Source organism: Ambystoma mexicanum, chromosome 3q, assembly GCF_040938575.1.
Source record: "Ambystoma mexicanum isolate Mex_15411 chromosome 3q, UKY_AmexF1_1, whole genome shotgun sequence".
NCBI lineage: Eukaryota > Metazoa > Chordata > Amphibia > Caudata > Ambystomatidae > Ambystoma > Ambystoma mexicanum.
This window is the reverse complement of record NC_090926.1, coordinates 195508198-195535335: the sequence shown is the minus strand read 5'-3', so window position 1 is coordinate 195535335 and position 27138 is coordinate 195508198. Positions and strand designations below refer to the sequence as shown.

The following is a 27138-nucleotide window of genomic DNA, read 5'->3' as shown; positions in this document are numbered from 1 at the left end:
CGAAATGGTTCTCTATGTAGTTAAAACGACCAACCATGTCATAGTGGGAGGGATGGGCTAAGAGAGAGGCAGACACACTAGGGAAGGAGGAAAGGAAAGAAACAGGATGAGTGAGAGGTGTCAGAGAACAAAAGGTGGGTGGAAGAGGGGAGAAAGGAGGACTGCGAGGGATAAGAATGTGACAAGAAGAAATGGGGAGCGTCTGAAAAAGAAGGCCAGGTAGACAGTGAAAGGGAGGAAAAGAGAAACTGGAAAGGAAAAGAAAACTGACAGAAAAGGTCTAGGGTGCGTCTGGCTCAAAAGGAGAGATGGCCTTGAGTGGCAGATGGAGCAGTGGGGAAGGTGATTGCTGGATATGGAGTCTATCCATAGTAACACATTGGTGTGTTTTATATGGCACAGCACTACTCACAGGTAATTATTATGTACACAATCATTTATGGCCAGGCCTTCTGTGATATAATGAATGGTGGGCAGGACTCCACTGGCACAGTGACTAGGATGAATGAGACCCTCTGCGGCTGAGGAGCTGATGAGAAAGCCTTCTGTGTACATTGTCTCAGATTTTCTAGGTATTGTAGCTGGCATGAAATTAGGATATGCACATTCACAGACAGGCATGCCTTTCGTGGAAACATAACTAATGATGGTAATTACTGCCACTAATGTAATGAGACCCATTTTCTTAAAAATGCAGCATTTGCCCAAAGTTTCCCACGTTTCTGGAAGCTTAGTTACTATGATCACTTGTATAGTGGCTGAACTCTTCCCTCATTTGTCACTACATGCAAACAAGTATGATCAATAACATTCCATAGTTGCACACTGAGAAAAAAAGTAAGTAGAAGGAACGTTCTAGAGGCACTGATTTGTTTTCCCTAATAAAACAGACCCGTTTTATTTAAGGAATTGGCTACTAAACTATCTCTGGTCCTTATTATTTAAATGGTTTGAGTTCATTTGGATAAACCTTTTTTTAAATGCACCATTTTGTTATACATTTTCACACACTTATTATGGTATATAAAGGTTTAACATGTTGTGAAATAGTGTCAAGATCCCAAAAGATCAAAAAAAACTAAAACAAAAATGAAACCTTTCCAGATCCCATACCAGCAGGTCATTAGGCAACGCCACTGGGTCAGCAAAAGCAAATGTGGAGGCCCTGAAACGTAGGATTAAGAGTTTGGTGGTAGAGGTAAACCGTTGCTATTTTTAAATCCGAGATTTTATTTATCACTCTGGGAAATTCTGAGTTTCATTAATGAAGCTATTTTTCCACCTGCCTTTGAGTGGAGATAAGTACCTTCACAAAAATTCAGTACTGCATGTGGTATTGGAAGGATGCCTCATCCATCAGGAACTTACAGACAGTTATTTATTTGCATGCGTATATGCACTTTTCACAAGATTGTTACTCGTCAGTAAAATCACATCTATGGCACAATCAAAATGACCACTTGATTAATTTGCATGCTAACAAGTTTTAATTTGAAACAACATGCCCATGACCTCCCACCACTCTCATCCCCAACGCCAATGGAAGTGGTAGGCAAGTCTCTATTTCTTTGGGTGCTTGCCATGTCTGTGCTTTGCTGGGGGGAGCACCCCACATAACCCAGAGAAGGCCTTTGAGGACTGATGACCAAGATGGAGCCGCTCAAGTCAACTCCTGGATGTTTTGGAGCATGTGTGTTATGGCCTACAGAATGGTATTATGGATAGCGGCAATGGAGTCTTCCAACTATCGCACCTTCTGCCCAACCACAGTGATGGCAGCAGTGCCATCTGCTATCCACGTACAATGTCTGTCCATGGCAGATGCCACCCTCCTTGACATCCCCTGAAAGGGGCCACACATTGCCTGTGACTGGCTCAGTTGTTCCTCCACTGTGCGCTCCATACCCTTCTGGCATTGCTTTATCTGGCTGAGACCCTCCCCAGATAGCAGCAAGGATGCATTGAGTCTCAGGGGATTGGGGGTCACAAGGCTGTACCATCCAAGATCCATGTGCCCATCTTCAGGAGGTAAAAGGGAAAAGGAATAGTGAAAATATGGGAAAGGATAGAAAGGGAAGAGGTGCCCAGTAGGTGGCTAGTCATGGTGGTTGTCGAGTGACTACAAACCTTATGGACACTACAGGATACCTTTTGGGATGCACGTACATCGAAGGTGCACGGCCATAGGCGAGTGGGGAACACAAATGGGAGCAACAAATGCATTTGTTTTACAGTAGTCATACCAGCATAGGTAGGCCCACGTATAGGATATGGGTGATATTGTGTATCACTAGCAACATTGTGTGATGATGATGATATAGATAAATGGCCCGGGTGCTTGAAATACTGAAGTACTGCCATATTGGAAGTGAGGCTTAGCATTTTGTCATCCCTGTTGGAGGTGTAGCTGTGCAGAATAATGAAAGGTTCAAATATCTCGCCCCTTTCCAAGTCTCAGCAGTGAAGATGAGAATAACAGCATTCATGCCGACAAGATAATGTTCCAATTGTTAAATTGAATCCAGCTGTGAGCCTGCAAAACCAGAATAGAATGTGAATGGCAAAGCAAGGGTAGCGGTGTGCCCGTTCTGAAGGACAAACCCATGGGAGTCAGGTCGAAGGTCTGGAGCTTCCAACATGCTTAGTTTAGATTTAGGCACTGGTGCCCCCAGAATAATGGTTGTCTTATTTGAACTGCCAATTGGTTGAAAAGTAGACCATCTAAATCCATCAGAATTAAGACAATTTATGTTGGAGAAAGGAGGAGTACCATGGGCGGGCAGCTGATAAGGGGGGAGCAAGCAGCAGAACGTCCCATGATTTGTGATATGAGGCACAAGAGGTGATGCCAACAAATCTAGTATGGAGTTGGGGGGGGCATGGTAGGGGCGCCCTTGTGTCTGGTATCAAGGCAAGTGCCCGATTATCCCAAGAAGCCAATTTGACCTCAGAATTATCCACTGAGCACATTTTAATGACCAGGTGCACATCATGTGACTAGGCCAACAGGACGGGTACCATTTCAGGTAACTCGCCAATCCAGCATCGAGAACCAAGGGGATGAAGTAGGGGAACCACAAGGGCAGGGGTAGGCTAGGATGTTGCCAATCGGTTAAGGGACTATAGGGGACTGGTAATATATATATAGGTGATAGTCAGTGAGGGTGGGAGATTAATACTGTTTATTGTTTACATCATGAATGATGATTTACTTCCTTATAACCACCTTTTTCATTTTTGTATACAAAATAAATCTGGTTTTCCTTGCAGAGACATGCACTGAGCTTTTTTACTGAGAGGAGTGCTTTTATTGTTTGGTTGTCTGGATGTCTTGCCTTACAAATATGGTGACCCTAACATGATCCCAGACCCTCCACAGTGACGGAGGATTCCTGGCCGCACATCCAGAGGGGTTGCGCCCACCTGCAGGGGACCGTCCCCTGTGCACAATCTGGAAAGGTTTACAGGAGCCATGTTGCCTAAATTCCTGTCTGCTCTTTGGAGCGGGGCGCTTCTCCGGTTTGTGCAGGCTGTTGAAGGGACCCTCCCATGGAGGAACCCAGGAGAGCATGTAGATGTAAGGGAAACTTTTTCAGGAGAATAGGAGAATAAGTGGTTGGGGTGTACAAGTGTTGAGGGGTGTGTGTGTGTGTGTGTGTGTGTGGGGGGTGGGGTGTGGGGTGGGGATGTGGGGGGGTTGGTATGTGTGTGTGGTGAAGTGGATGTGGAGAGGAAAGACCACATGACATTATATATTTAGTTTTTATTATACAAGGTGAAAGGATAAGAGAATAACGGGACCCTTTCTGAATGGGGGCAAAGGCAGCACTGCAGACCTAAGGAGAAAAAGAGGAACAAGGGTAGGGGCCCAGTATATTTCGAGGGTCTAGGATCTCTCTGTCTGATATAAGGGGAGCGTGATGACAAACAGCAGTTTTTGTGGTTTTAATTGGTGTTTTTATTGTGGTGGTGTGGACCACGGTGGGGTCCAGTCCAGTTGTATATATTTTTGTGGAACAGCAGTAAGGTGTGGGAGGAGTAGAGAGGCACCACTGGATTGGGGTCTGCGCTGATTAAGAAGGGTGCAAGCAAGTAGGGCCTGTTGACATGGAGCCGTTGACCTCATTAAAATATATGTGTCCAGCCCTCCCTTTGCAGTGGGAAAAAATATGGAATATCATCGGGAGTGAGTGGCCGAGACAAGAGGGAGAATGTATAAGCCATGACCAGAACATGGAACAAAAAACACGGAGGTCTTGGGTCACATGTACATGTTTTTAGAAGCCGAATACAAAGGGAAGAAATTGAAGAACAGAAAGGGGGTTTTAGAATGATGGAGAATGGTGGAGGATTTGGAGGATGTTTCCCCTGACCCGATAGAAAATGATGAGCGGGACACCCCAAGTCCACAGACACCCATTGTTCCGAATGCCCCTCCCCAACGACCACAGCACTCACAGTGCAGTCTCCCCCAGCAGGGTGTTATCCACCTGGTATGCCCGCAACTGCCCCTCCTCCTCCTTCAACTCCTGCCCAGTGTGAGAATATACCAAACCCCATAGCATCTGCAGCTGATCGAGTGCGTAGGAAACAAAAGCAGAGACCACAGAGGGATTTAGAGGACGCCCTAAGAAAGACAGAAGAAGAGTTAGCTATACTGAAATTGGACAGAGGGGATGGGCATAGAGCCCCCTTTGGAATGGATGAATGGCGAGCAGGGAATATTGTGTTCAAAATTGACAGTATAGCAATTAGGGATGTGCATCTAGAGACAAATGGTAAGAGACAGTCCCCTGAAGAGCAGCATAGTGCAAGGTCCCGGGCACGGAGTCTGGACTATGTATCGGTCCGGTTCAATGCCAGTGTAGCGGCAGTTGCGGAAGAGTAAGCTATGGACACAGAGAGGGAACAGGGGGCAGATGAAACCCTGTCCATGATATTGCCACAAGTGGAAAGCCTTTGGGGCCCAGGTTGAGATCACACCACGGACACATGGCAGTAGTAAAGGGAAAATGAGGAGGGGAAAAGACTGTAGGAAGACTGCTAGGGACTCAGTTCACAATGCGCAATGATGAGGTCCCGGCACAGTCTATATTGCAGATGAAAGAGATGTGGCAGGCAGAAATGGGGTACGACGATGTGGGAGGGGTGCATAGAGTTTTTCTAGTACATGGTAAAGAAAGGCCTCCCCCAAAGAAGCGCAAAAGGCGCTAAATAAAGTAGTAAGTATTGAAGCAAAAGGGTGAGTGGAGATACAGTTCATAATTGTACACCAGAAGAAGGGAGAAGGTAAAGGAAACGGTAGAGGTGAATGAGAAAGAGGAAGCGAAACTAGTACAGAAGAAGCTAGCAAAGTTGATGGTGGTGTGAGCGGAGTAACTGTGTCATAAGGGGAGCTGACAGAGCCATGTGCGGTACCAGGAGACATACGAGCAGCCCCCACTTGGGGAGGAGGGTTTGACTGGAACACTGGGTATCTGGGGGAATACAAAGGAGGACCCCAAGGTGGGTATCCTAGAGGGAGAGGGGGGGGTTATGGGATTTAGGGGAGGCAGGTGAGGATTTGAAGGAATGGGCCCGAGAGGTGGGAATATGAGGCAGCGTTGGGAGTGTGGGAGGATGGGCCATTTGCTGGAGTGTAAGAGCAGAGAAGCGGCTGCATATCATCCGCACGTGCCTCAATATGCACAAGGAGGACAAGTTCCCTACCCACAGCCACCTGCATTAGTGCCTCTGATTGCCCTATATGGGGTGCCACCCTCAGGCCTACCCTTACCTGCCCAGACACAGTATTCATAACTGCCCCCACAAGCACCCTATATTATGCCCATGTATTCCGTATATCCGGCACCACCACAGGACCCTCAAGTACTGAATAATAATGCAGTATCCCACGGGACAGTCACTAATTACCAAGGTTCCAGTGTCCTGGGAGGAACACATTCCCAGGGACAGCTCACAGTGAGCTTTAGCGTTCCCAGTCCTGTCAGTCACTTCCCACCCAGAAGAAGAACCATTGGTGGGCATAGAGATAGGAAATATATATGATTTGTTGTCATGGTAGACACTGGATCAACAAAGTCATGTATCAGGGAGGGGCATTTCCTCTTATCGGGTGAAGTTGCCCACTGCATCGCCGCTCTCTGCCCCAACTTTCAGTGTTATGCGAATGATACCCAGCTCATTTTCAGGCTACCCTTGGCCTCCTCCTCTCCTACCCTCATCTCTGACTGTCTGTCTGCTATTCAGGAGTGGTGTGCCGCCAATGACCTCTGCCTTAATGCCAGTAAGACTGAGATTATACTCATTGGCACACCCACTCCCTCCTTCCCTGCAGCTCTCTGGCCGGCCTCTCTCGACCCTCTTCCTGCTCCCACCTGCAAGGATAAAAACCTCGGGGTTATCTTCGACTCCACACTCTCCTTCTCTCCTCACATCTCTGACGTCTCTAAGAAGTCACACTACCAACTGCACCTCCTCAGAGGTATTCTTCCTTTCCTCTCCTTCCCCCAGAAGCTCACTGTCTCTAGAGCCCTGGTTCTCTCTAGGCTGGACTATTGCAACAGCCTCTATCTAAATCTGCCTGCCTCTACTCTACGCCCTCTGTAACTTATCCAGAACAGGACTGCAAGACTTGTCCTTGGCCTCAAGCCCAGGGCTCGTATCTTTCCATGACTGAAATCTCTGCACTGGCTCCCAGTGGTTGCAAGGATTAAGTTCAAAACCCTCTGCATTGTCCACAAGTCCATCTGGGGCCTGGGGCCGCAATATCTTCAACTCTCTCTTCCTAAATATCTTCCTTCTCGAGCTCTTCGCTCATCCGCCTCCAACTCCCTCATGGTCAGTTGCTTCTCCAAGCAAAAAGTTGGTGGTAGATCTCTCTTCTCGGCAGGGGCCTCCCTCTGGAACAGACTTCCTGCCTCCCTGAAACTTGAGGAGAACCATCTCCAGTTCCTGAAGCACCTCAAAACCTTCCTCTTTGCTTCTGCTTTCTCTCCCCCTCTCCCCTGATCAATTCCGGGCTAAATCTGCTCTGGCTACCTGGCCACCCTTTCTGACCTCGGGCCCAGGCCCTGCCATTTGCACACCTGCTCTGCCTCCCTGGCAACCCCCTCACCTGGGAACTGTATTCTGTATCCCTACAGTTGCCCTACATGCTCTTATGTCTGCTCTTACCTTGCACTTGCCACCATCCGGCCGTTTGTATTTATCTTATTTATTCTACTATCCCATTTACTGCACTTTCCCCTCTCCCTTCCCCCATGCACTTTCCCTTTCCCCCTTCCCATGCACTTGCGCGATCTGATTGACACCTGGCCTAGTAAGATCGTTGTCTGTCTTCCCTCTGTTTCCCCCCTCCCTTGCCTCGTCACGCCTTTAAACACTTGTGTATAGGCGCGTTATAAATGCCATATCATATCATAAGTAATGGGCACACAAGGGTTCTCTGGGACAAAATAATTGACTCCATTTACAGGCGAATTATAGGTTGCAGAGAAGTATGAGCCCCACTGTTGTTCTCAGCAGCGGCCCCCGTGAATTTGCTGGGTAGAGACGTGCTAAGTGAACTGAATATGGCGATAATATTTAGAGAGGAAGATGTCATTTGTTTGACCCCAGGCATATGCTGTATTAGAGCAATGGTTATTGTGCATGCATTGGGAAGTGGGGAGCAACCCAGGGAGCACCGGTGCACCTAGACTTGTTCATACATGGTGTTAAAGTTTTTCTCAATGCAGCACCCGGTTTGGCTGGAAGGCTGTGGAGGGTACAATCTGAATATTTGTTCCGACCAGCCTTGCCCCAAGACCACGAAGCGGACACGACTATTACACTAGATCTGGAAGGGGTGGTGGTTTCAGCAGACAGAGTAGTGCTTATAGGAACAGATGCTGAAGGGGGAGAGTGGTGTACAGTCCTATGTATTGACCCAACCCAACCACTGAGGTAGCTATCAGATAACCAATTGTTCGAGTATGCTGCCAATGATGGGGAAATTATATTGGAAGTGTGTGTATCATGTGAAATAATGATTCAATATTGCAACGTCAGTATTCCATCATTTACCCAGGACAACTTGGCACAAGTATCAGACTGCTTATGGAGGAGTAATCCCCATGTCATAGGGCTGTTAAAGAGTGTGGCAGCGGTACACATTACCCTTAAACCAGGAGCTATACTACCTAGTGTAAAGCAGTACCCACTATCTGTGGAGGCAGATGAGGGAATATTTGACACCATTCCAGCCGTATTACACCAGGGCCTTATGATGCCCTCAGAGTCCCCATACAACATGGCCATATACCCGGTCAAGAAATCCAAGGGGTCCAGATGGAAAATGATTCAGGATTTATGCCCCTTAAACAATATAGTACAGGATGAATCTCTGGTTGTCCCGAGCCCTGCAACCATGCTCTGTTACACACCTACCACCGCGACCAACTTCACTGTTATTGACTTAAAGAATGCATTTTTCTCCATCCCACTGCACCCTGATTCTTAAGACCTCACTGCGTTTGCCTATCGCGGGAAAAGATTCCAGCACACTAGGCTCCCACAGGGGTACTGTGAATCCCCCAGCATTTTCAACAGATTACTCCATGCTGATTTAGGGAATATACAGATGCACAGTGTCCTTCTACAATACGTTGATGACTTATTGGTATGCAGTGCAAATGAACAGCAGTGCAGAGAGGACGCAATAACATTGTTAAATATGTTAGCAGACAAAGGGTACAAGGTGGACAGGAACAAGCTGCAATATTGTCAGCAGGAAGTGTTATAAGCCTCTGGCTTAACACAGAATGATGCTAGATTCAGTGATGCAGGGTCAGTTCCCATGTGAACAAGCATTGGCAGCAGCTGCCTTTGCCATCGAAAAATCTGCAGCAATTACCATGGGTTGCTCAGTAACATTGTATGTGAAACACACAGTGTTGGCAATCCTTGAGCAGTCTAAATCCATATTGACTACACAGAGGATATATGACTATGAGGTGATTTTAACAAGCCTTCCATTCAAATTGTGAGGTCTAAAACAGTGAACTCAGCACCGTTTCTCACATAGGCAATTATTGAGGGTGACGATGTACTTGACTGTGTTACTTATGAGGGCCCAGAAGATGACATACCAAAGGCTAGGGACTGTGCTGTTGAGGAAGGGAAGTATTCTTTGTGGATGGTACAGCAACCATAGTCCAAGTGATGGGTAAGAGGCAAACAGGCGCAGCAGTGGTCGCTTCGTTGATGGCGAGTACAAGGTATTGGTTCAGAAAAGATTGCCCATGCATTATTCAGTGCAAGCTGCAGAGTTCATTGCCCTGATTGAAGTGCTTGAAGCATCCCAAGGGTGCCAAGTAACAATATATTCTGATTTCGTGTATGTCCACCACGCACAGCCAACCTATAGGTCCAGCATACCAGTCGCAACCCTGCACACCATGCAAACCCACTGTTGGCACCTCAGAAGTGTTGCAATCAGTACCCCCACTGACTCTGTGCATGGATCTGCCCTCATTAAGCCTGCCTACATCAGCCAGATTGGAAGGTAATCACTTCAGCTTGCAGCTGAGCTACTCCCCGACGGGCCCTCTCTTGAAGAATGATTACCTCGGGCCACTCCTTGGCCTTCAAATGTAACCACAATGGCTCATTTTAAGTTTGCTGCCCCCCACCTCCACTGCCTTAACCTTCCAACATCTATGAACTCACTGCGCAAGTCTCATATCCTGACCTTACCAGGCCTGGTCACATATAGGCTAACGTCTGGTTACTATTTACTGCCTAACCAAACTCCACTCATCCCACTGACCTACAAGATGAGGATCAGTATAGCTGACAAACTCCACGACTTTGAGAATATCCAGCCGTCCCTCTTCCTTCCCAGTGCACTTCCCCTTTGCAGCTTCTCCCCAAACCCGCCTCACCCCTACAATCTCTCTCATATGAAATGGGATGCCAGACCATGTCCACTACAGCTCCGAAATAAGCGCCTTCTCATGCGCCTCATGAGGTATAATATGGGGCACACTGGACCCTTTCCGACGCAGTGGAGGAAAGAGCACTTAGGCTCTCGTTCAGCTGCTCGGTGCCTGAAGCCAGCCGCCCGGCACCAACCCCAATACCAGCCTACACTCACTAGCAAAACCTGGAGGGCCAGCTACCAGAGCCTCTTGCACAAGTCCTGGGCCTGTGACTTACTGGTCACAGCCCGAACAACGTATGAACCCTGCCGCAGCACCGGCTGAGAATAACACTCTTATTGGCCTTGCCGCACCTAACTCTGATGTCACAGCAAGGGCTGCGTCATCTACAAGGTCTAACAACATCATTGGTCCCAATGCCTCAGTCTGTACCTTACCACGTTTAACTGTTTTAAATCCATCAGCAATTAGCGTGCCTGCTACCAGTGTAGATTATCTCTCACATGCCAATACCTTACCTTCAGACCGTGCTGCAGCATGTTTACCTGGTTGTAGGGCCTCAGTGCTTAGCTCGCCTGCTGCCAGTGTTCATTATTTCTTACATGCCAATACCCTGTCTTCAGACTGTACCACAGCAGGTTTACCTGTTTCAAATGCCCCAGTGATTATCTCCCCCGCAACAAGCATCAATATTTTCTCCAATGTAAAGACCTCGCCTTCGCGCCGAGAAAACCTGATGTAGGTGATTTAACCGAAAATAAGTATTCGAACATACAAAGTGTTCGAAAATGACCATAAAAAAGTGCTCGAAAAAGTGATGTTTTCGAAATTACTAGTAATGTAGAAAGAATTACTGTAAACTAGTATTGTGCAGGGGTTTCACCCCAGGACTCAGACACAAGCTCAAAGAACGCCCTTCCTCTGACTATTTCGTTTCCAAGGTCAGACTAGCTTCATATTCTAAGTGCATCCTCACTTCCACCATGCCATTGTCACTGAAAGACAGGAATGGCTCACAGATCTAGGGCCTCATTACACGGATGGCGGAGAACCATGGCGCTATTAGCGCCATGGTTCATGCCGGTAAAATACCGGCACCGTCTTGGCGGAAAGGGGAATTACCGCCCCATTCCAAGGTTGGCGGGGCGGTAATTCCCCCTTCCACCATTGCCCTTCCCCATTCCCATTTTTGCCCCATAGGGCTCAATGGGAATGGGGAAGGCGCTAATTACGGTACCGCAAATTGCGGTACCGTAATTAGCTCCCTCGGTCCCTTTGCGGGTTGGTTTTTAACGCCTGCAAAAAGCAGGCGTTAAATCCCCCAACCCGCAAAGGGACCTCGTAGTAAGGCGGTAAGGATTTACCGGTACCGGTATTTTACCGGTACCGGTAAATCCTTACCGCCATCCGTGTAATGAGGCCCCTAGAGTGAGCACAGACACACTTGGTTCTTTTTAATTAGGCAATACGCTTGAGTGCAATGAAGTTAGAGAGGGTTAACCGCGCTTAGAGTTAAATTGAAGAAAAGCATTCTTTCTTTTTGTACTCAAGGAAAGTTAATGAAGGCTGCGAGAAGAGGTAGCCGGGAGCAGCTGCCTCTTCCGAGCTGGTGGCCTCGTTTGCCAACACTCCCCAAAGCCTACTTCGATGCGAGGCGCACCTTTCATGCTTCTCTACTATTCTGCGTGGGCCGGATCGGTGAGTAATGCCCGTCCCCCGTAGTCTGTCCATGCAAAGTCTGTTCGGACATGGCTTTTTTTAGCCCGCCGCTCCAGCTAAGCATTGAATTGAATTGAATGCGTGCACTTGAAAAGAGAAACACTTTAAAAAAAAATGTGCCCTGGATTTTGTAACAGTATGCTTCCCTGGTTCACAAAATATTACCTGCCTATGTGGAAAGGTACAAAAGTTCTCATTTTCTCCCATTGCTGTGGCTGGACAACACTGCTAAAACATAGCCTGAACGTTGTAAGTTTCGAATGAATCGAAATTGAAAAGGTTTACTTTGGTAAAATATACGGAAACGTAGTAAACCATTTAGCAAGTGCCCCTTCTATAGGCAGCATACATAAGTCCACTCTGACCTGTTTGCACCTGGAGGAAGCGACGACTGCCTCCACCACCAACAGTCAAGTGACCAGGTCCGATTACAAGACCTCTTCACTGACTGCAATGATGATGCCCAACCTCAATCACAACACTTCTATAGCCAACATATCGAGGGCCTTGTTCAAGCATCCAATGCTCCAGACATAAATCACTCCTCCCAGTACCTCTCAAAGGAGCTTTAATTAACACTAGGTCACTACTTGCACATGCACTTTATATCTCTGACCTCATCACCTCCAGCAACCTGGACATTCTGGCCATCACAGAGACCTGGATACATCCTGCTGCCGGTCCTTTTCCATCCCTGGCCATCCCTGACAACTACACTATCTTTAGGAAAGATAAACCAACATCCAAAGGGGGCGGGGGTAGCCTTTATCACTAAAAAGGTGCTACCCATTCATGAAATAAGCAACTCAGCTTTTTAATCAGGTGAACTATTATCCATCAAACTATCCCTATCCCATACAGCTACCTTGAACCTTCAACTCATCTACAGACCTATACTTTCCCTTGAATAAGACATCTCAGCACCCCTCTCACTGAATACCAAGCCTTCCTCAAGAACTGCTCTTCTGGGTGACATAAATTTAGGGTTCAATGACCCTACAGATTCCCATGCACACTCATTAGCCAAGTCCTTAGAAACCCTGGGCTATTCCCAACGCATTTTGGAACCCACCCATAACAAAGGCCACATTTTAGACTGGCTTGCCAAATACAACTGTAATATTAAGATACTATCCAATCTGTCATGCCCTTGGTCAGACCACAAGGTGATCTCCTCCTCGATCTCTGTGACTAAACCACCTGCACAGGCAACCACAATACTCCCAGCCGCCCTTACAAGAAAGACTCGGAACATCACTCCTGCCACGATCCTCCCATTACTGAAACCCCTCTTAACCACCCAGCACCTTACCCTTGATCCAACAAAACTGGTTGACCTATACAACCAGTCCCTTCTACAAGATATTGAAAAAGAAAGTTGCCCCTTTGAGTGAGCGTAAACCTAAACCCCTGTCTCATGTGAGCACATGGTTTACAACAAGTCTCAAAACAATTCGCTCTACAAAGCGTGCAGCCGAAACATCCTGGAGAAAGGATCCGTCAGACACCAAAAAAGCTCACTTTACTTCCCTATCCAAAACCTACAAACAAGCTATATGCCAAGCAAAAAAAGATGCATACACAAAAGGATAGAACATGCACAATCAAGCTCTAGAAAACTCTTCTCTATACTGCATGAACTAGAGTCACCAATCGACCCCCTTGCTAACTGCCTGAAAGACAGTACCTGGTGCACTAATATCCAAAACACACTATTGGACAAAATTGCCTTACTCCAATCTAACATCTCAGTAAAGAAAGCTAAACTCATGAGTTCTGAAACAGGCCTAGTTCAAACCATAGCGCCTAATGATTTTCCCACCCAGCTGATTGATTTCTCCCAGGTCTCTGACCTGGAAGCTACCAAAATCATCAACTGCCTGAAACCATCCAGATGTCAAGGTGACATCTATCCAGCCTCCGTCATCAAAAACTGTGCCACCGAGCTAGCTCTGTTAATTTCCTCACTCATTAACTCCTCTTTTACCACTGGCCTACCAACCTATAAGACGCCTCGGTCCCCCCTCTCAAAAAGACAACACTTGATCCCAGCATCCCTACTATCACCCGATCACAACTGTCCGATTCCTTCTCAAAATTCTGGATAGAGCAGCATACCTACAGATCCAAAAACACCTGGAATCTCACAATCTCTTAGGTTTGTGCCAGTCTGGCTTCTGTCCGGGCACAGAACGGAAACAGCTCTCCTTGATCTGAAAATACAAATGGGCGAACTCAAGGATAATGGCAAAGTGGTCCTCCTTCTCTTACTCGACCTCTCAGCTGCTTTCGAATTGGTGGATCACAAAACCCTTTGCCACCATCTGCTCTCGGCAGTCCACTTCCCCGCTAAGGCAATAATATGGATTGAATCATTCTTTTCCAACAGAACTATGAGAGTCTTCTCATTATCAGCTTCGGCACACTGGGCCCCAGTCTCATGCGATGTCCCTCAAGGCTCCTGCGTTTTACCAACGTTATACAATATATTTACCAAGCCCCTCTCCGACCTCCTTGACTCGATGAGTATTTTCTACACTAATTATGCAGACAATACCCAAATCCTCATTCCTATCACGGGCAGCTATGACACTGACTTGAGCTCTCTGAACACTATCTACCAAAGTATACAGGCCTGGCACTCGTTGTGCCTCAACAATGAAAAAACTGAGCTATTGCTTGCAGGATCTCACAACCTGTTAAACAAACTGGAAAAGCTCTACATTTCCTTCACCATAGACAGAAACGCTATTCCAGTCTCTAAAGAAGTAAAAACTCTGGGAGTATATCTGGATGCATCCCTCACACTAACAAGACAAGTAAATACGATAGCTTCCTCCTCTGCCTACACCACTAAACTGATCAATGCGAGTAGACATTTCCTCTCCACTGACTGTTGCCTAACGTTAGGAAGAGCCCTTATCATGTCTAGACTAGACTATTGTGATGCCCTCTTTGCCGGAATTTCAAGTAATCTAAAAAACCTTTCAAGTACTACAAAACAATGCATTGAGAGCAGCACTGAATATACCGAAAAAGAACATATCCCCACGGCCAGAGGAAATGCCTGTTGGCTCCCTATTCATGAGCGAATACATTTCAGAACCCTCACCTACAAATGCCTAGCAAACACTGCCCCCAAATACTGTGCCAACAAAATTAAGAAGACACAATCGAACAGAGCAACGAGAGCCTCCCACTCCCACCTGCTCTCCCTTCCAAAATTCAAACTACAAAAATCAGGGGGCCATAGTTTTTAGTAGCAGCAAAACACTGGTATGCCTTACCTCCCCAGTTTAGGGCCGAAACCTCCCTATGGTCCTTCTGTAAAAGTCTTAAAATCGGGCTCTTCTCACAAAACGCATAATCTCTAGTATGCTTTTTTCCCCTGTTGTAACAATGATGAGGTCGCCAGACAAGTCCGATCTATGAAGGCCTCGTCCAAACAGGTGGACCGCTGCCCCTGCAAAAGCATTAAGGACAACATTGACTCTCTCGCTCCAGCCTTGGATGATCTCTGCAATCTCTCTTTTGCCACTGGAGTTTTCCCTACTTCCCTTAAGCACTCCCTTGTGCACCCTCTGCCGACCCCTCCATTCAGGCAACCTACTGCCCCATCTCTATTACCCCTTTGCTGGGCAAACTCCTGGAGAAGCTGGCTATCGCTCAGCTCCCCCTCCACACTGAATCTGCCGGATGCATGGAAACTGCTCTTCTGAACACTTGTGAAGACATGCTTCAAATCTTGACACTAACACTCCCTCTGTCCTCTTTCGTCTTGTCCTCTCTTCTGCCTTCAACACTGTAAGCCACAACATCCCGATCGCATGTCTCTGTGACACCCTGGGAATCACTGGCCAGGCTCTGGCGTGGTTAAACTCCTTCCTGCCTGACCGCCCATCCTGCAGCGTCCCCTAGGGCTCTAACTTTTCCCCTGGTTCTTCAATGTCTACATGGCTGTCCTGGCACGTGAGATTGCCAGTTTCACCTCTAATTTCCAGTGTTATGCGGATGACACACAACTCTCCTTAAGGTTACCCTCAGCCACCTCTTCTACCTCGACCATATCGGAATGTCTGTCTGCAAATCAGTCATGGTGTACTGCAAACAACCCTTGCCTTAATGCCAGTAAGACTGAGATCATTCGCATTGGGACTCCTGCTACCGCTTTCCCACTCTCACTCTGGCAGGCCTCCCTTGGCCCTGCGCCGGCACACACATGTCAGGCAAAGAATTTTGGGGTCATCTTCGACTGCACTCTCTCCTTCTCCACTTACATCTCAGACATCTCTAAAAAGTCCAACTACCAGTTGCACCTCCTCATTGAGAATGGCATCTCTCAGCACTAACCCAGTTTCTGACAAACTGGGGCATCTGGATTCCCCCTGCACTTGTCCTGCTCCCCCTCGCCTCTCCTGTACCGTCTGCACGATCTGAACGTACCATGCCTTGAAGATCGTCTATCTTTTCCTCCCTGTCTCCCCTCCCGCATGGTGGCGCCTCTATGCTCTTGGAAAAAACTGCAGAATCGTCGTCAGACCTATTTGTTGTTATCTACACTGTTAATTGTATTACATGCACTTAATCTGCCTGGGCAGACTGGTTATCGTGTATAGGCGCTTTACAAATAAACATTACCATACCATACCATACCAATGGGCCTCATTACACGGAAGGCGGTAAGGGTTAACGGTCACCGGTAATGGTACCAGTGACCGTTAACCCTTACCGCCTTACTACGAGGTCTACGAGGTCCCTTAGCGGGTTGGTACTTTAACGCCTGCTTTCAGCAGGCGTTAAAAACCAACCCGCTAAGGGACCTTGGTGTTAATTACGGCACCGCAAATTTGCAGTACCGTAATTAGCACCTTCCCCATTCCCATTATGCCCTATGGGGCAAAAATGGGAATGGGGAAGGGCAATGGTGGAAGGTGGAATTACCGCCCCGCCAACCTTGGAATAGGCCGGTATTTTACCGGCATGGACCAAGGTGCTATTAGCACCTTGGTCCACCGCCTACCGTGTAATGAGGCCCATTGTAACCTGCTACCCAAAATGATGGTATTACTATGTACTGGCAATATGTTCTATGCTACTGCGCTTTCTGTAACCAGCGCCCTGATGGCTATCTCAACTACTAGCCTCTACTTTCCTTTCAACTGCTCTTCTCTATCATCCAACCTTCCTTGTGGGATGCCAAGCACTACTCAGGTAGTCACTCCAGCAACTCGCACCTAGAATCAATTCTGACAGTGGGTATTGCACCCATATGGGCTTGGAAGGAGGCAATGCATTGCACTTAAAATGTACCTTGGGAAAATCACACTGATCATCCCATAGGAGGACAACCAGGCACCTTGAACCCCTTGCTCATGGTTAGCATGATGGTGGGACAGGTTGCCGCATGTAATCATGAAATGGGGTCCTTGTTCTCACAATAGAAAAAACTAGGAATTGCAATCTCTCTCACTCTAAGAATCTATGAGAGGGTGAGTGTTATGCATTCATCGAGCACTTAGATCGCCTATGAAACGCAGCACATAGATGAAACCCAGGAAATAGATGTTGTTTGTACAGCTAATCCACTTCCCCCGTCGCACACCACACCATCGCAAATTAAAGGAAGGCACGGTCTCACTCCACACACCCTGCACACACATATAACACAAACAGTATTGCACATCACCTCTGCCATAAGAATGAAGCTACTTTTTTCTGTAGTTTCCCACATAACTCTCTATCTACTTAAACACAACCCCCCCCTTTAGTCCATAGTATTCGTCTTCTGCACCGATACACACTCCATTTAGACATGGGGGGGATACCAGGGTCTTGGCCACCCTTGCATAACTTAATGGGTGAAATGCACCCACGCATAATAGACTGTGGTCCCTGCAAGGGTGCTTAACCAAAAGCTTGTTGGGACCATAGTTATCGTGAAAGGCGCTATAACAAATTACAAAATGAATAAATGAATGGATGAACCATACACAATCATAATTTCAACATACTATATTCCAAAGACCAAGAACACAAGCAATTAAAAAACATGGCACAATGGCATATTTCCATTTTAAGGCTGCTTAAAAACCCATTTGGTTTTGACGTATTGAAATTGATTAGCCACGTCTTCATTGGGGAAACACAGTTAACCTAAAATATGCAGAAAATTGAAACAATATATCATCCACCATACAATAACCATACTACTCAAAAAATGCAATCACACACAGGACACAATTAAGCAATATGCCCCGAGCGGCAGGGGCATTACCGAGTCTGGTAATGCCCCGGGGTCCATAGTTATAGGCCTGAGCCTGTAAATATGGGCCCCAGGGGCATTACCTGAGGCGGTATTGGCTCGCCGTCTCGGGGCTTATTGCTACATTATAACATGTAATCTTTTCCATCCCTTATGCGTTCATTCTTTCCTTCCTCTCCCCCCTTGCTGTATTCTCTTTTATTCACCCCTTCCTTCTTATTTTGCATTTTTATTGACGTTCTTACCTTCCTTCCTTCTTTATGTTGATTTTTCTTTCCTCCATTATTTTCTTTTTCCCATATGTACTTAATTTTCTATTGTCTCCTTTCCATCATTTCATTGTTCTTTCATTTATTCTTTCTTTCATTCTGTCTTTCCTTCTAACTTTGTTTCCTTTATCCCATTTTCCTTTACTCTGTTTATCCTCCTATTCTTCTTCCATTCCTTATTTCAGTCTTATCGTATTTCCTTCTGTCTTTCCTTCCTTCTTTCTTGCCATCGTTGTTTCATCTTCATTTTTCCATCATTCTTTTTTGCGTTTTTCTTCATACCGTTTTTCCTTCCATCACTTCTACCTTTGTTTTCTCCCATATTCACTTTATTTCTTCTTTACTTTATTCATATTTTTTTATTTGCTTCACTTCATTGTTCTTTCATTCCATATTTCTTCCTTCTTTTACTTCTTTCTTCTTTTCATTAGGCTTTAACTGATTCTTTCTTTCTTTCTATAATTCTTTCCTTCTTTCCATCCATCCTTTTTTCCTTTTTGCTTACTTCTTCCTCTTTCCTTATTTCTTTACATTTATAGTGCTTTCATTGTTTCCCTCTATCTTTATTTTCTTCCTTCGTTTAATTTAATACATTATGTTGTGCTTTCCTTCATTCTATTTCCTTGCCTTTCTTTCTTTCCTTCATTCTGTCTTTCTTTCCTTACTTTGTTAATTCCTTGCTTCCTTATTCCATCTTTTCCCTTTTTCTTTCTTTCCTATATTGCATATCTCCTTTCTGCAGCTCCTTTCTTCTTTCAGTCCTTCTTTCCTGCCCCTTTCTTCTTACTCTTTTTTATTCCCTCTTGCTTTGCTTTGAATTTTCTAGTCTTCTTACCTTCCTTTTTTATTGTTGCGTTTGCCCTTCTTTTTTTCATTCTACATTTTCCTCCTTTCATTTCATGCTCTTTCATTTCATTTTCTTTTCATTACTTCTTTCTTTTCTTCCTTTCATCACTTTTTCATTCCTTCATTTTTCCTTCTGTCTTTCGTTATAACTTTCCTTCCTTTCACCCATTTGACCGTTATTTCATCTATCCTAGTCAGGTATATCGTAAAGTAAATTTAGATCAATGGAGGTAGGACCAAGGACTTATTAGCAGTTATAAGATGCGCAGGAAGTTGGCTAATCAGCACAGACCATGTCTGACTTTGCTTGACTATAGTGTAAGATTTCCTCATTAAAAATATTGGGCAATCTATATGGCTTTTTGCTTCAATTTATTAGGAACGTTAGATAGATGGGGCCGAATTAGAGGCCTGTTGGAAACAGAATGGGCGTGTAGATTGTGCTGAAAAGTGTCAGTGGAGACACTTAAACACTGGATATTGTCCTGTCCCGCTTTGAATGCTGAAAGGGAGCTGGAGCTTGGAAGATTTCTGAATGATGACCTAAGAGCAGATTGTAATTGGTTTTGGAATAGGTTGATGGGAGGGCGAGACACTTAACCGATACTTGCCCTAGTACGTCGTTTAACTCAGATTCATACTTTGCTGGGTGAGGCTACATATACGTAACCAAATGATGGTATTTTATCATGTAAGGAAGATGTATAGGGTATGGTTGTTAATTTAGTACACAATTCATTGAGATGATTAAGTGAGTATTTTGGATGTATGATTATATTGTATTAATGTTTTACTATGCATGAATATTGAGACTTTTTTGTTGTATCAAAAGTTTTAAAGTTTTTTTTAATTAAACACACAAAAAAATAAATCATAAATAAATTCTTTCCTTCATTTAATCATTCCTTCTCTGTTTAGTTTTCCTTTATTCCCTTCTGTCATTTTCTTTAGCCTTCTTAACTTCTTTCTTACTTTATTCAGCTCGGTTGTTCTTTCTTTCCTTCATCTTTTAGTTCCTGTTTTCCTTCTTTCATATTTTCTTCTTTCTTTCAATTCATGGTTCTATAATTCCTTCTTAAGTTTTTTCGTTCATTTCAGTTTTCTCTGTTTCCTTCTTTCCTTCATTCCATATTTCGTTCTTTGCTTCATGTCATCATTCTTTCATTTCGTGGTTCTCTATATAGTGCATTATCAAACACCAGTAAAAAATACATGCACAATTGGGTTGTGGATTAGGAGTTACAAAATATGAACACTGTTTCCCATCCCATGTATGTATTTCCTGTCTATAAACCTGGCTTGTTCTCTCTCCAGGTCTTTGGGGCCTGGTCAACAACGCCGGCATCGGACTCCCAATGGGTCCAAATGAGTGGCTGACCATGCATGACTTCATGAAAGTGATCAACGTGAACCTGATGGGCGTAATTGATGTAACACTGAAACTACTCCCCTTGGTGAGGAAAGCCCAGGGAAGGATAGTCAACGTGTCCAGCGTAGCTGGCAGGATCGCTATCTGTGGAGGTGGCTACTGCATTGCTAAGTATGGAGTGCAAGCCTTCTCAGATAGTTTGAGGTGAGTGCTTACCAGGGTTGCCACAATCATCACCCAGCCAATCACAAAGGCTACCCTACTAAACAACAGGGAAATCAAAACAAGGGTTGGTTACAAAGCTACTAAAGTGCATAAAGACTTGTGCTGAATTAGGTGAACTGGGGACCTCTTGAAAGGAAAAAGATTTTTGAAGATCATAACAAGTGGCTCAAGTTCTAAAGCATTTTTGGGGAACCCTCATGCCAGGGCTTAACTTGCTCCTGCAAAAGACAGGAAAATAATTGTTACTTCATCTCCCTACAGGATTCATAAAATCATAACTAACAAAAAGGCAAGATGTGAAAAGGATTAAAAAAGAAACTTAAATGGGAACAGTGTCCCTTAATATTGTCCAACTAAATATGCTAAATGTATTATTTCAGTCATAACAACCTCATGACCCTGATCATCTGAAATACTCTATAGCTATGAATATCACAGGAAGGGTGATCTTAATAGAAAACTGTACGTTTGTTTGTTACCCAATCTACCTGGCCATCCTTTCAGGTGATAGACTTGGTGGGTTATTTTCATCACTTGACCTCTTGGATTTTGAGTGGGGAATACCTCTCCATGCCAATAAATACGTTGTAACTATCCCCATTTAGAGGAAAACCTATCAAGGCATTGAATTGTGGCAGGTCTACATTTAAGGACTTAGCCATCCACCTGGAAGGCACCCAGTAAACACCTAACATATCTGATTCAGGGCCCTCGAGTGATGATATATGTGGAGGAAGCTACCACTCAGCCTATGGAACAAACACTTGAAAATAAGTCAAATTTAAGGAATACTTTTGCTAAATAATCGGTGCCACGCCATTGCAATGCAAACCATCATACAGTGACCCAGCTCATGTACAAGTTTCGGTAATTAGTCATAGGATGTAAATTAGTTGAAACTGTTAAATAAAGTGAGAAACAAACTGGCATTTGGTATTTATGTTCCCAGACTCCATCTAAGATGAATGAGGCCACAAAATGTGAAGAATGTTTATAAACATTGTGATGGTTACATGGAAAGATAATAAATCTATTTAAAGGGATTAGGACCACCAGAATCCTTAATTTACAGTTCTTTGTCGAGTGTGACGGCAGCACAACCAACGTGATCCTTGGCCAATGACCATCAGGTGCTTTAGATTGTTAAACAATGGACATTGAGAATGTGACGTGAACATTCACTCACTGGTTCACTTAATGAGAGGCAAGCTTAATAGCCAGACAGATTTACTGTCCAATGCAATTCTGGACTGTGAGTACATCATTTTTGAGGTTAGGTGATTTGGTTTAGAGTCCCTATAACCTTTTTTATAATGGTAGGCAATGAGAGGTTGGATCAACGGATTCATTATGTTGGTTGTTTTTTCTTAACTGCGTAGACCACTTGATAATGGGACATGTTGGTCCCCGATACATTTAGCAGATACTGTAATGAAAACTTAGCACATACATTCATTGGAATGAAAATAACTTATTATGAATTGAATCATGTTTATAACACAGAAAAGGAATTGTATCACCGTGATTTAAACACAGTGCAGGAACACTACATGGATTGTCTCATTTTATTCATTGGCTTCTTTTGGGGTTCCCCACTGACCACACAGAATCCAAGGGTATAAAGCTTAGAAACAAATGGCCACTTGCAAATCTCTCATATAGTGTATTTCTTTGTTCCCACCATGCATAGAACTGCTTTAAAAGTGTGTATGCAGAGATCAATAATGAATTCATCCACACAGGTATTCACATCTTTCTGATACATCACATGTGCAGATGTTTCTGCCCCTATTAATTATTATAGTGCATTCTTCCAGACAAATGCTATAATGTGTGGTCAGTCTCTTACCTCACACTCTTGCCTTGCATCACTTGCTGAACCTTACCACACTCTGTGAAGCATGTGTTTCAGGTTTTTAAGGTAGACAGTGAAAATGCTATTAAAATCAATTAAACATCTACTTTTACTGATTATGCATTTTAAAGATACCCTCTTGCCTGTTACTACTCAAGTGATTTTTGTGCTAACTTAAAACGCCAACTCTTCGTTATTGTCCCTACTGGGCACCCATGCATCTACATTTCCTTGCCCGTTGCCCCTTTTAATTACTTAGAGCACCTTGTTCAATGCAAAGGTCTACATCACTGCCTAATTTAAGCTCCCTAAAGCATACAATGGCTTCGAAATACTCCATTCTGCTCACTCCACAGACTTCTCATCACTCCTCTTACCTCCCATAACAAACAGCATGATCCTGATCCCTTGAATGCTGTGTATTTTATTGAGACACCTGCTACTGTATTCATGGGTTCTAAGTCCACATCGTTATGCTATACCACACAGTAAATAAAACATTCCACTCCAATACCATCCAGTGAACAGCCTTTATTCGGATGGGATTTCCGAGCCAATCAACATAAATGTTATCCACATTTGGAAGCAAATGTTTCTCCCATTGCTGTCCCAAAGCTTTGGTAGTAAAGATCTCCCCCTAAGCAAAAATAAAATATTTGTCAAAGTTAGTTTGGCAAATGCCAAGGTCAAATTGGTGAGTACCACCAAAAACTTGGTATGTTTATTAAGGGCAGCCTCTGTTGCTTTCAGACTCTCTTGGACCCGAAAGCAACAGAAGACCCTTTGTGTTTGGACAGATTTTTTCAAAACCTTGCTCAGAGGCTTTTCCTGTCTTGCCTTTTTGTTAGCTATGATGATGCATTTTGCACAATATACCAAGATACCTGCGTTTTGAAGTGTACATCCTTGTCTTTTACCTTCCATGGTAATTCTGTCTGGAGCGATGAACAGATCAGGAGAGAAGTTGCTGGCAGGAAGAAAGAGGTGAACAATTCACAGGACTATTATTTAGAACATCTGCCAGAAACCATGTATAATGGGTCAAGATGTATATACATTTAAGACAAATATAAGTGTGAATTCCTTTCCATTGCAGGGACATTGCTGATGTTATAATGTATCCCTATAGGCTGTTACTTTGGGTCAAAGAAGATCTTACATTGATAGCTGACTGGAAATGGAGGCTCTTGCAAGATCAGAGAGCCTTGCAGTTTATATTTATTGAGGGTTTGAGTGTCCTCTTCCCAGAGTTAATGCTGGAGTGACTTCTTTCAGGCGAGAGCTTTCATCTTTCGGAGTGAAAGTTGCTATTGTGGAGCCTGGCGCTTTCAGAACATCCTTAGCATCCAAGAAGATCTTGAAGCAGTGCCTACAGAGCCAATGGGACAGTCTCCCGACAGAGGTGAAGGAGAGCTATGGACAGCAGTATTTCGACAAAGGTACGTTAGGAATGATGGGGAGTGTACTGGGAAGCAGAAATGTAATTGAAGCCCTGGCAGAGATGCAATCTGTACATCACTGATCCAAACAAAACCCACCATGCTGAGCAACTTTATTATCTTCATCATCTGCAACCTTGGGTACCAAAACAACTCACTTGCACCATATATGAAGCAAGCTCAGTCAGACTCAGGCTGTTTTCTTCTATAGACTCAGAACAACCAGCAAATAGTACCCACCAAACCAAAATACAGTTTATGCCATGCCTACATGCAAATGTAAATGCAAGGAAAACCAGGCAAGAAACGTGACAAATACTACACCCAATAAAGGCTAAAGAGGGAAACTAGACCGTAGGGCGCTAGATAGAAAGGGGCTCCAGATGCAAAGGCCAACACACAAACCAGCAGGGTTGGATTGGCCCCTCGGTCTTTCGGCCCGTAGCTGGGCCGACATCAACCCTCGGGAGTGGGGGCCGGTTTCTGGCCATGCCTGGGCCAGTTTGGACAACAACAAAAAAAAAGTTTTTAAAAAAAATAATTTGGAAAAAAATATATATATTTTTGAAGAAAAAAAATACCTTCAACGCCATAATTCATCAAAGCAAGGTAACACATGTTATCTTGCGTTGATGATTTATTTGCATGCATGATGTGTGCAATCATAACGTATGATGCATGCATCATTCACATGCTGCTGCAGCATGCAAAGGGGCCGACGGCTGTCACTGTGCTGCCACTCCAGGGCTCACGGTGCCCCCTGGAGTTGCTGTGCTGTTGTGTTAGTGATAAATATGTATTAGTGATATTAGTGATAAACAACCAATTTTAGAATAGAATAAGCATCCATTTCGGACTATGGGCCTGATCACGACTTTGGCGGTAACGCTGGCGGTATTACCACCGGCGGTATTAGCCCTACCACCGAACTCCCCGGCGCTAATAGCGCCGGATCACAAGTTCAGCAGTAATGTTAATCCCCATTCCCCATTGAGCCCATTCGGGAATGCCCCATTCCCCATTGGGCTCAATGGGGAATTTTCGCGCTCTTACCGCCGGCGGATTTCAGAGCTGGGGCAAAATCCGCCAAAGTCCTGATTTGGCAGACCCTTAAATCCGGCGGTAATAGCGCTACCGCCGGATTTAAGGGTTACCGCCAAAGTCGTGATCAGGTCCTATGTATTTTGCCTTTCGCAAGTTGCAGTAATAGCATGTTTTTTTTCTGCCGTTGTCTCTGTTACGATCATCACAAGACATTCCATCTCGGTGTCCGTACTCACTTGACAAAATCCTTGTGCCTAAAAGCTTCTGTACAGTGTAGAAATATTTGACCATAGCACATAAAGTGGCCATTGACTTCATTGTGTCACAATTAATGCTTTGTTGTAATGTGTCTATTTTTCCCATCTCACTGGCATGCTGTTCAGGATGTTTGTTTGCCTGTATGAGGTAACAAGTGCTCAGAGTATGGGATGCCCTGTGAGTGCGCTGATTTCCCTATTTTGCCAACCTCTGAAGCCTGAAAGTAGATGCGTGCAGGCTTGACATGCGGCCAACTTTGCACCAGACCTGCAGATGAACTTAACTGGTCTGCTGTTAAATCTCAGTTATCAGTTTAATGGTATCCACTACAGAATAATTGTTCATTTTACTATAGCCAATATGATAGCTCAGTGGGTTGAGCGCTTGCTGCTGCAATGTGTGTGTAATCTGCAGGTTCGAATCCCAGCAAGGCTATTTCAGCCTTTCATCCTTCTTAGGTCGATTAAAATGAGCACCAACACAGGCTGGGTGATATTATATGCATATTTGTTCTATAAAAAAAGAGCATAAGCGTAAGTGCTATACAATAACATTTGACCTTGGACGTCTGCTTGACTTCACAGTAATTTGACAATATGTATCTATACACGCAGATATTAATGATACATATGGTGATCCATTCTTGTATGAAATGTATATCACATTAGTGAAATCATAGCCATATTTTTCGTAGTGTACTTAGGAACAATGTTATTTGATGCAACTTCCTGTTTTGTCAAGGGGTCAAAGGTCGTGTTTCATTGCTTCCCGAGATGTCATTTTGGGGGGGGGCAAATAACATCACATCTGGTGATGTTCTCAGATGTCAAGGGTCGTGAGACGAGGGTTGGGACACTTTTTTGAGGCGAGGGGTGGGACACTTTATTTGGGTGTCCGGGCCTATTTCTTGTCCCAGTCCGACCCTGCAAACCAGACTGCAAAATCCACATTAAAGATAACAATAAGCAGTAAGAAAATCTTTGCTAACCATATTGCAGCACCCCAAAGCAGCTCAATCCTAGTTCAGATCAGAACTGTATCTACAAATGTAAACTAACTTTTTGCCCACCAATTAGACATTCTGCATTTACTTTAAGCATAGCTTCAAGTTAGATACGAAAATGAGAGTGATGGGGGAGCTCTGGAAAGTGGGCATTGCCAAATTGTTCGGGCGTGGCGTATGGGAGGGGCAGGTGACTTATGTAAGACCCACCTGTCACAACATGGTGTCAGGTGCTCTGGTTTGCATCCAGTCTGTAAATAAAACTCCCTCTGATTCAGTTTCCAAAGAAACTGATGCCTGTAAATAAATCCCTTTCTGATTCGGGATCTAAGCAATTCAATCATTGAGTCAATAACCTTCCATCTGTAAATAAATGACCCAGGCCCTGTTTGCTTAAGATCTCTTCTTGAGTGCTCAGTTAAGGTTGCAGCTCCCCAGTTGTCTGCCTGTGATAATCTGTAGCTATTAACCACCTGCAAGGAAGGGCTAAAAGTATGCACATATGCCTAGAGAGGCACCAGTCTAAAATATACTAAATGTTGTGTCACTTTAAACACAGGCAGTTCTCTGTTTCCATTTCGTTGGAACACTTTGGGTCCTTTCCTCTGAACCCGAACGCAGGTTGGAGGCAGCCCCACTGAAGAGCTGGCGCTGACGACTGGGCTGCAGTAGACCGCCATCTTGGTGCCTCGTGCTGCGTTCTCTTTGCAGTCTTGATGTCCATGGGTCACGCATCTCTGGTCTGGAAAGCTTTGCCTGGCATTTGGGGGAAGCAGAGTCTGTCAGGTATAGCGTCCGTGGATAGCGGGGTGTTTTCACTGTTACAATCTGCACTGTATTGCCTTGCATATAGCATACAGCGTGCATTGTCCCTGAGGCACTATGCCTGCCGTCAAGAGAAAAGCTATGTATAAAAAGTCACAAGC

General features: G+C 44.8%; 1 protein-coding gene and 1 long non-coding RNA gene across 3 annotated transcripts in view; one reads left to right on the top strand and one right to left on the bottom strand.

The window, feature by feature from the left end:
* The window catches only part of LOC138582321 (uncharacterized), a 270743-nt gene that overhangs the window by 171647 nt on the left and 71958 nt on the right, over positions 1–27138 (bottom strand). The window lies entirely within an intron of this gene.
* LOC138582320 (retinol dehydrogenase 7-like) overlaps positions 1–27138 on the top strand; it is a 358653-nt gene that overhangs the window by 271045 nt on the left and 60470 nt on the right. For both annotated transcript variants that reach the window (XR_011305006.1, XM_069653539.1), the window contains exons 3-4: positions 20334–20592; positions 23744–23907. Coding sequence is in view for 1 of the 2 variants with exons in the window: in XM_069653539.1 (XP_069509640.1) it covers positions 20334–20592; positions 23744–23907 (423 nt within the window). In the remaining variant the exon portion in view is untranslated. The remainder of the gene's footprint in view (positions 1–20333; positions 20593–23743; positions 23908–27138) is intronic.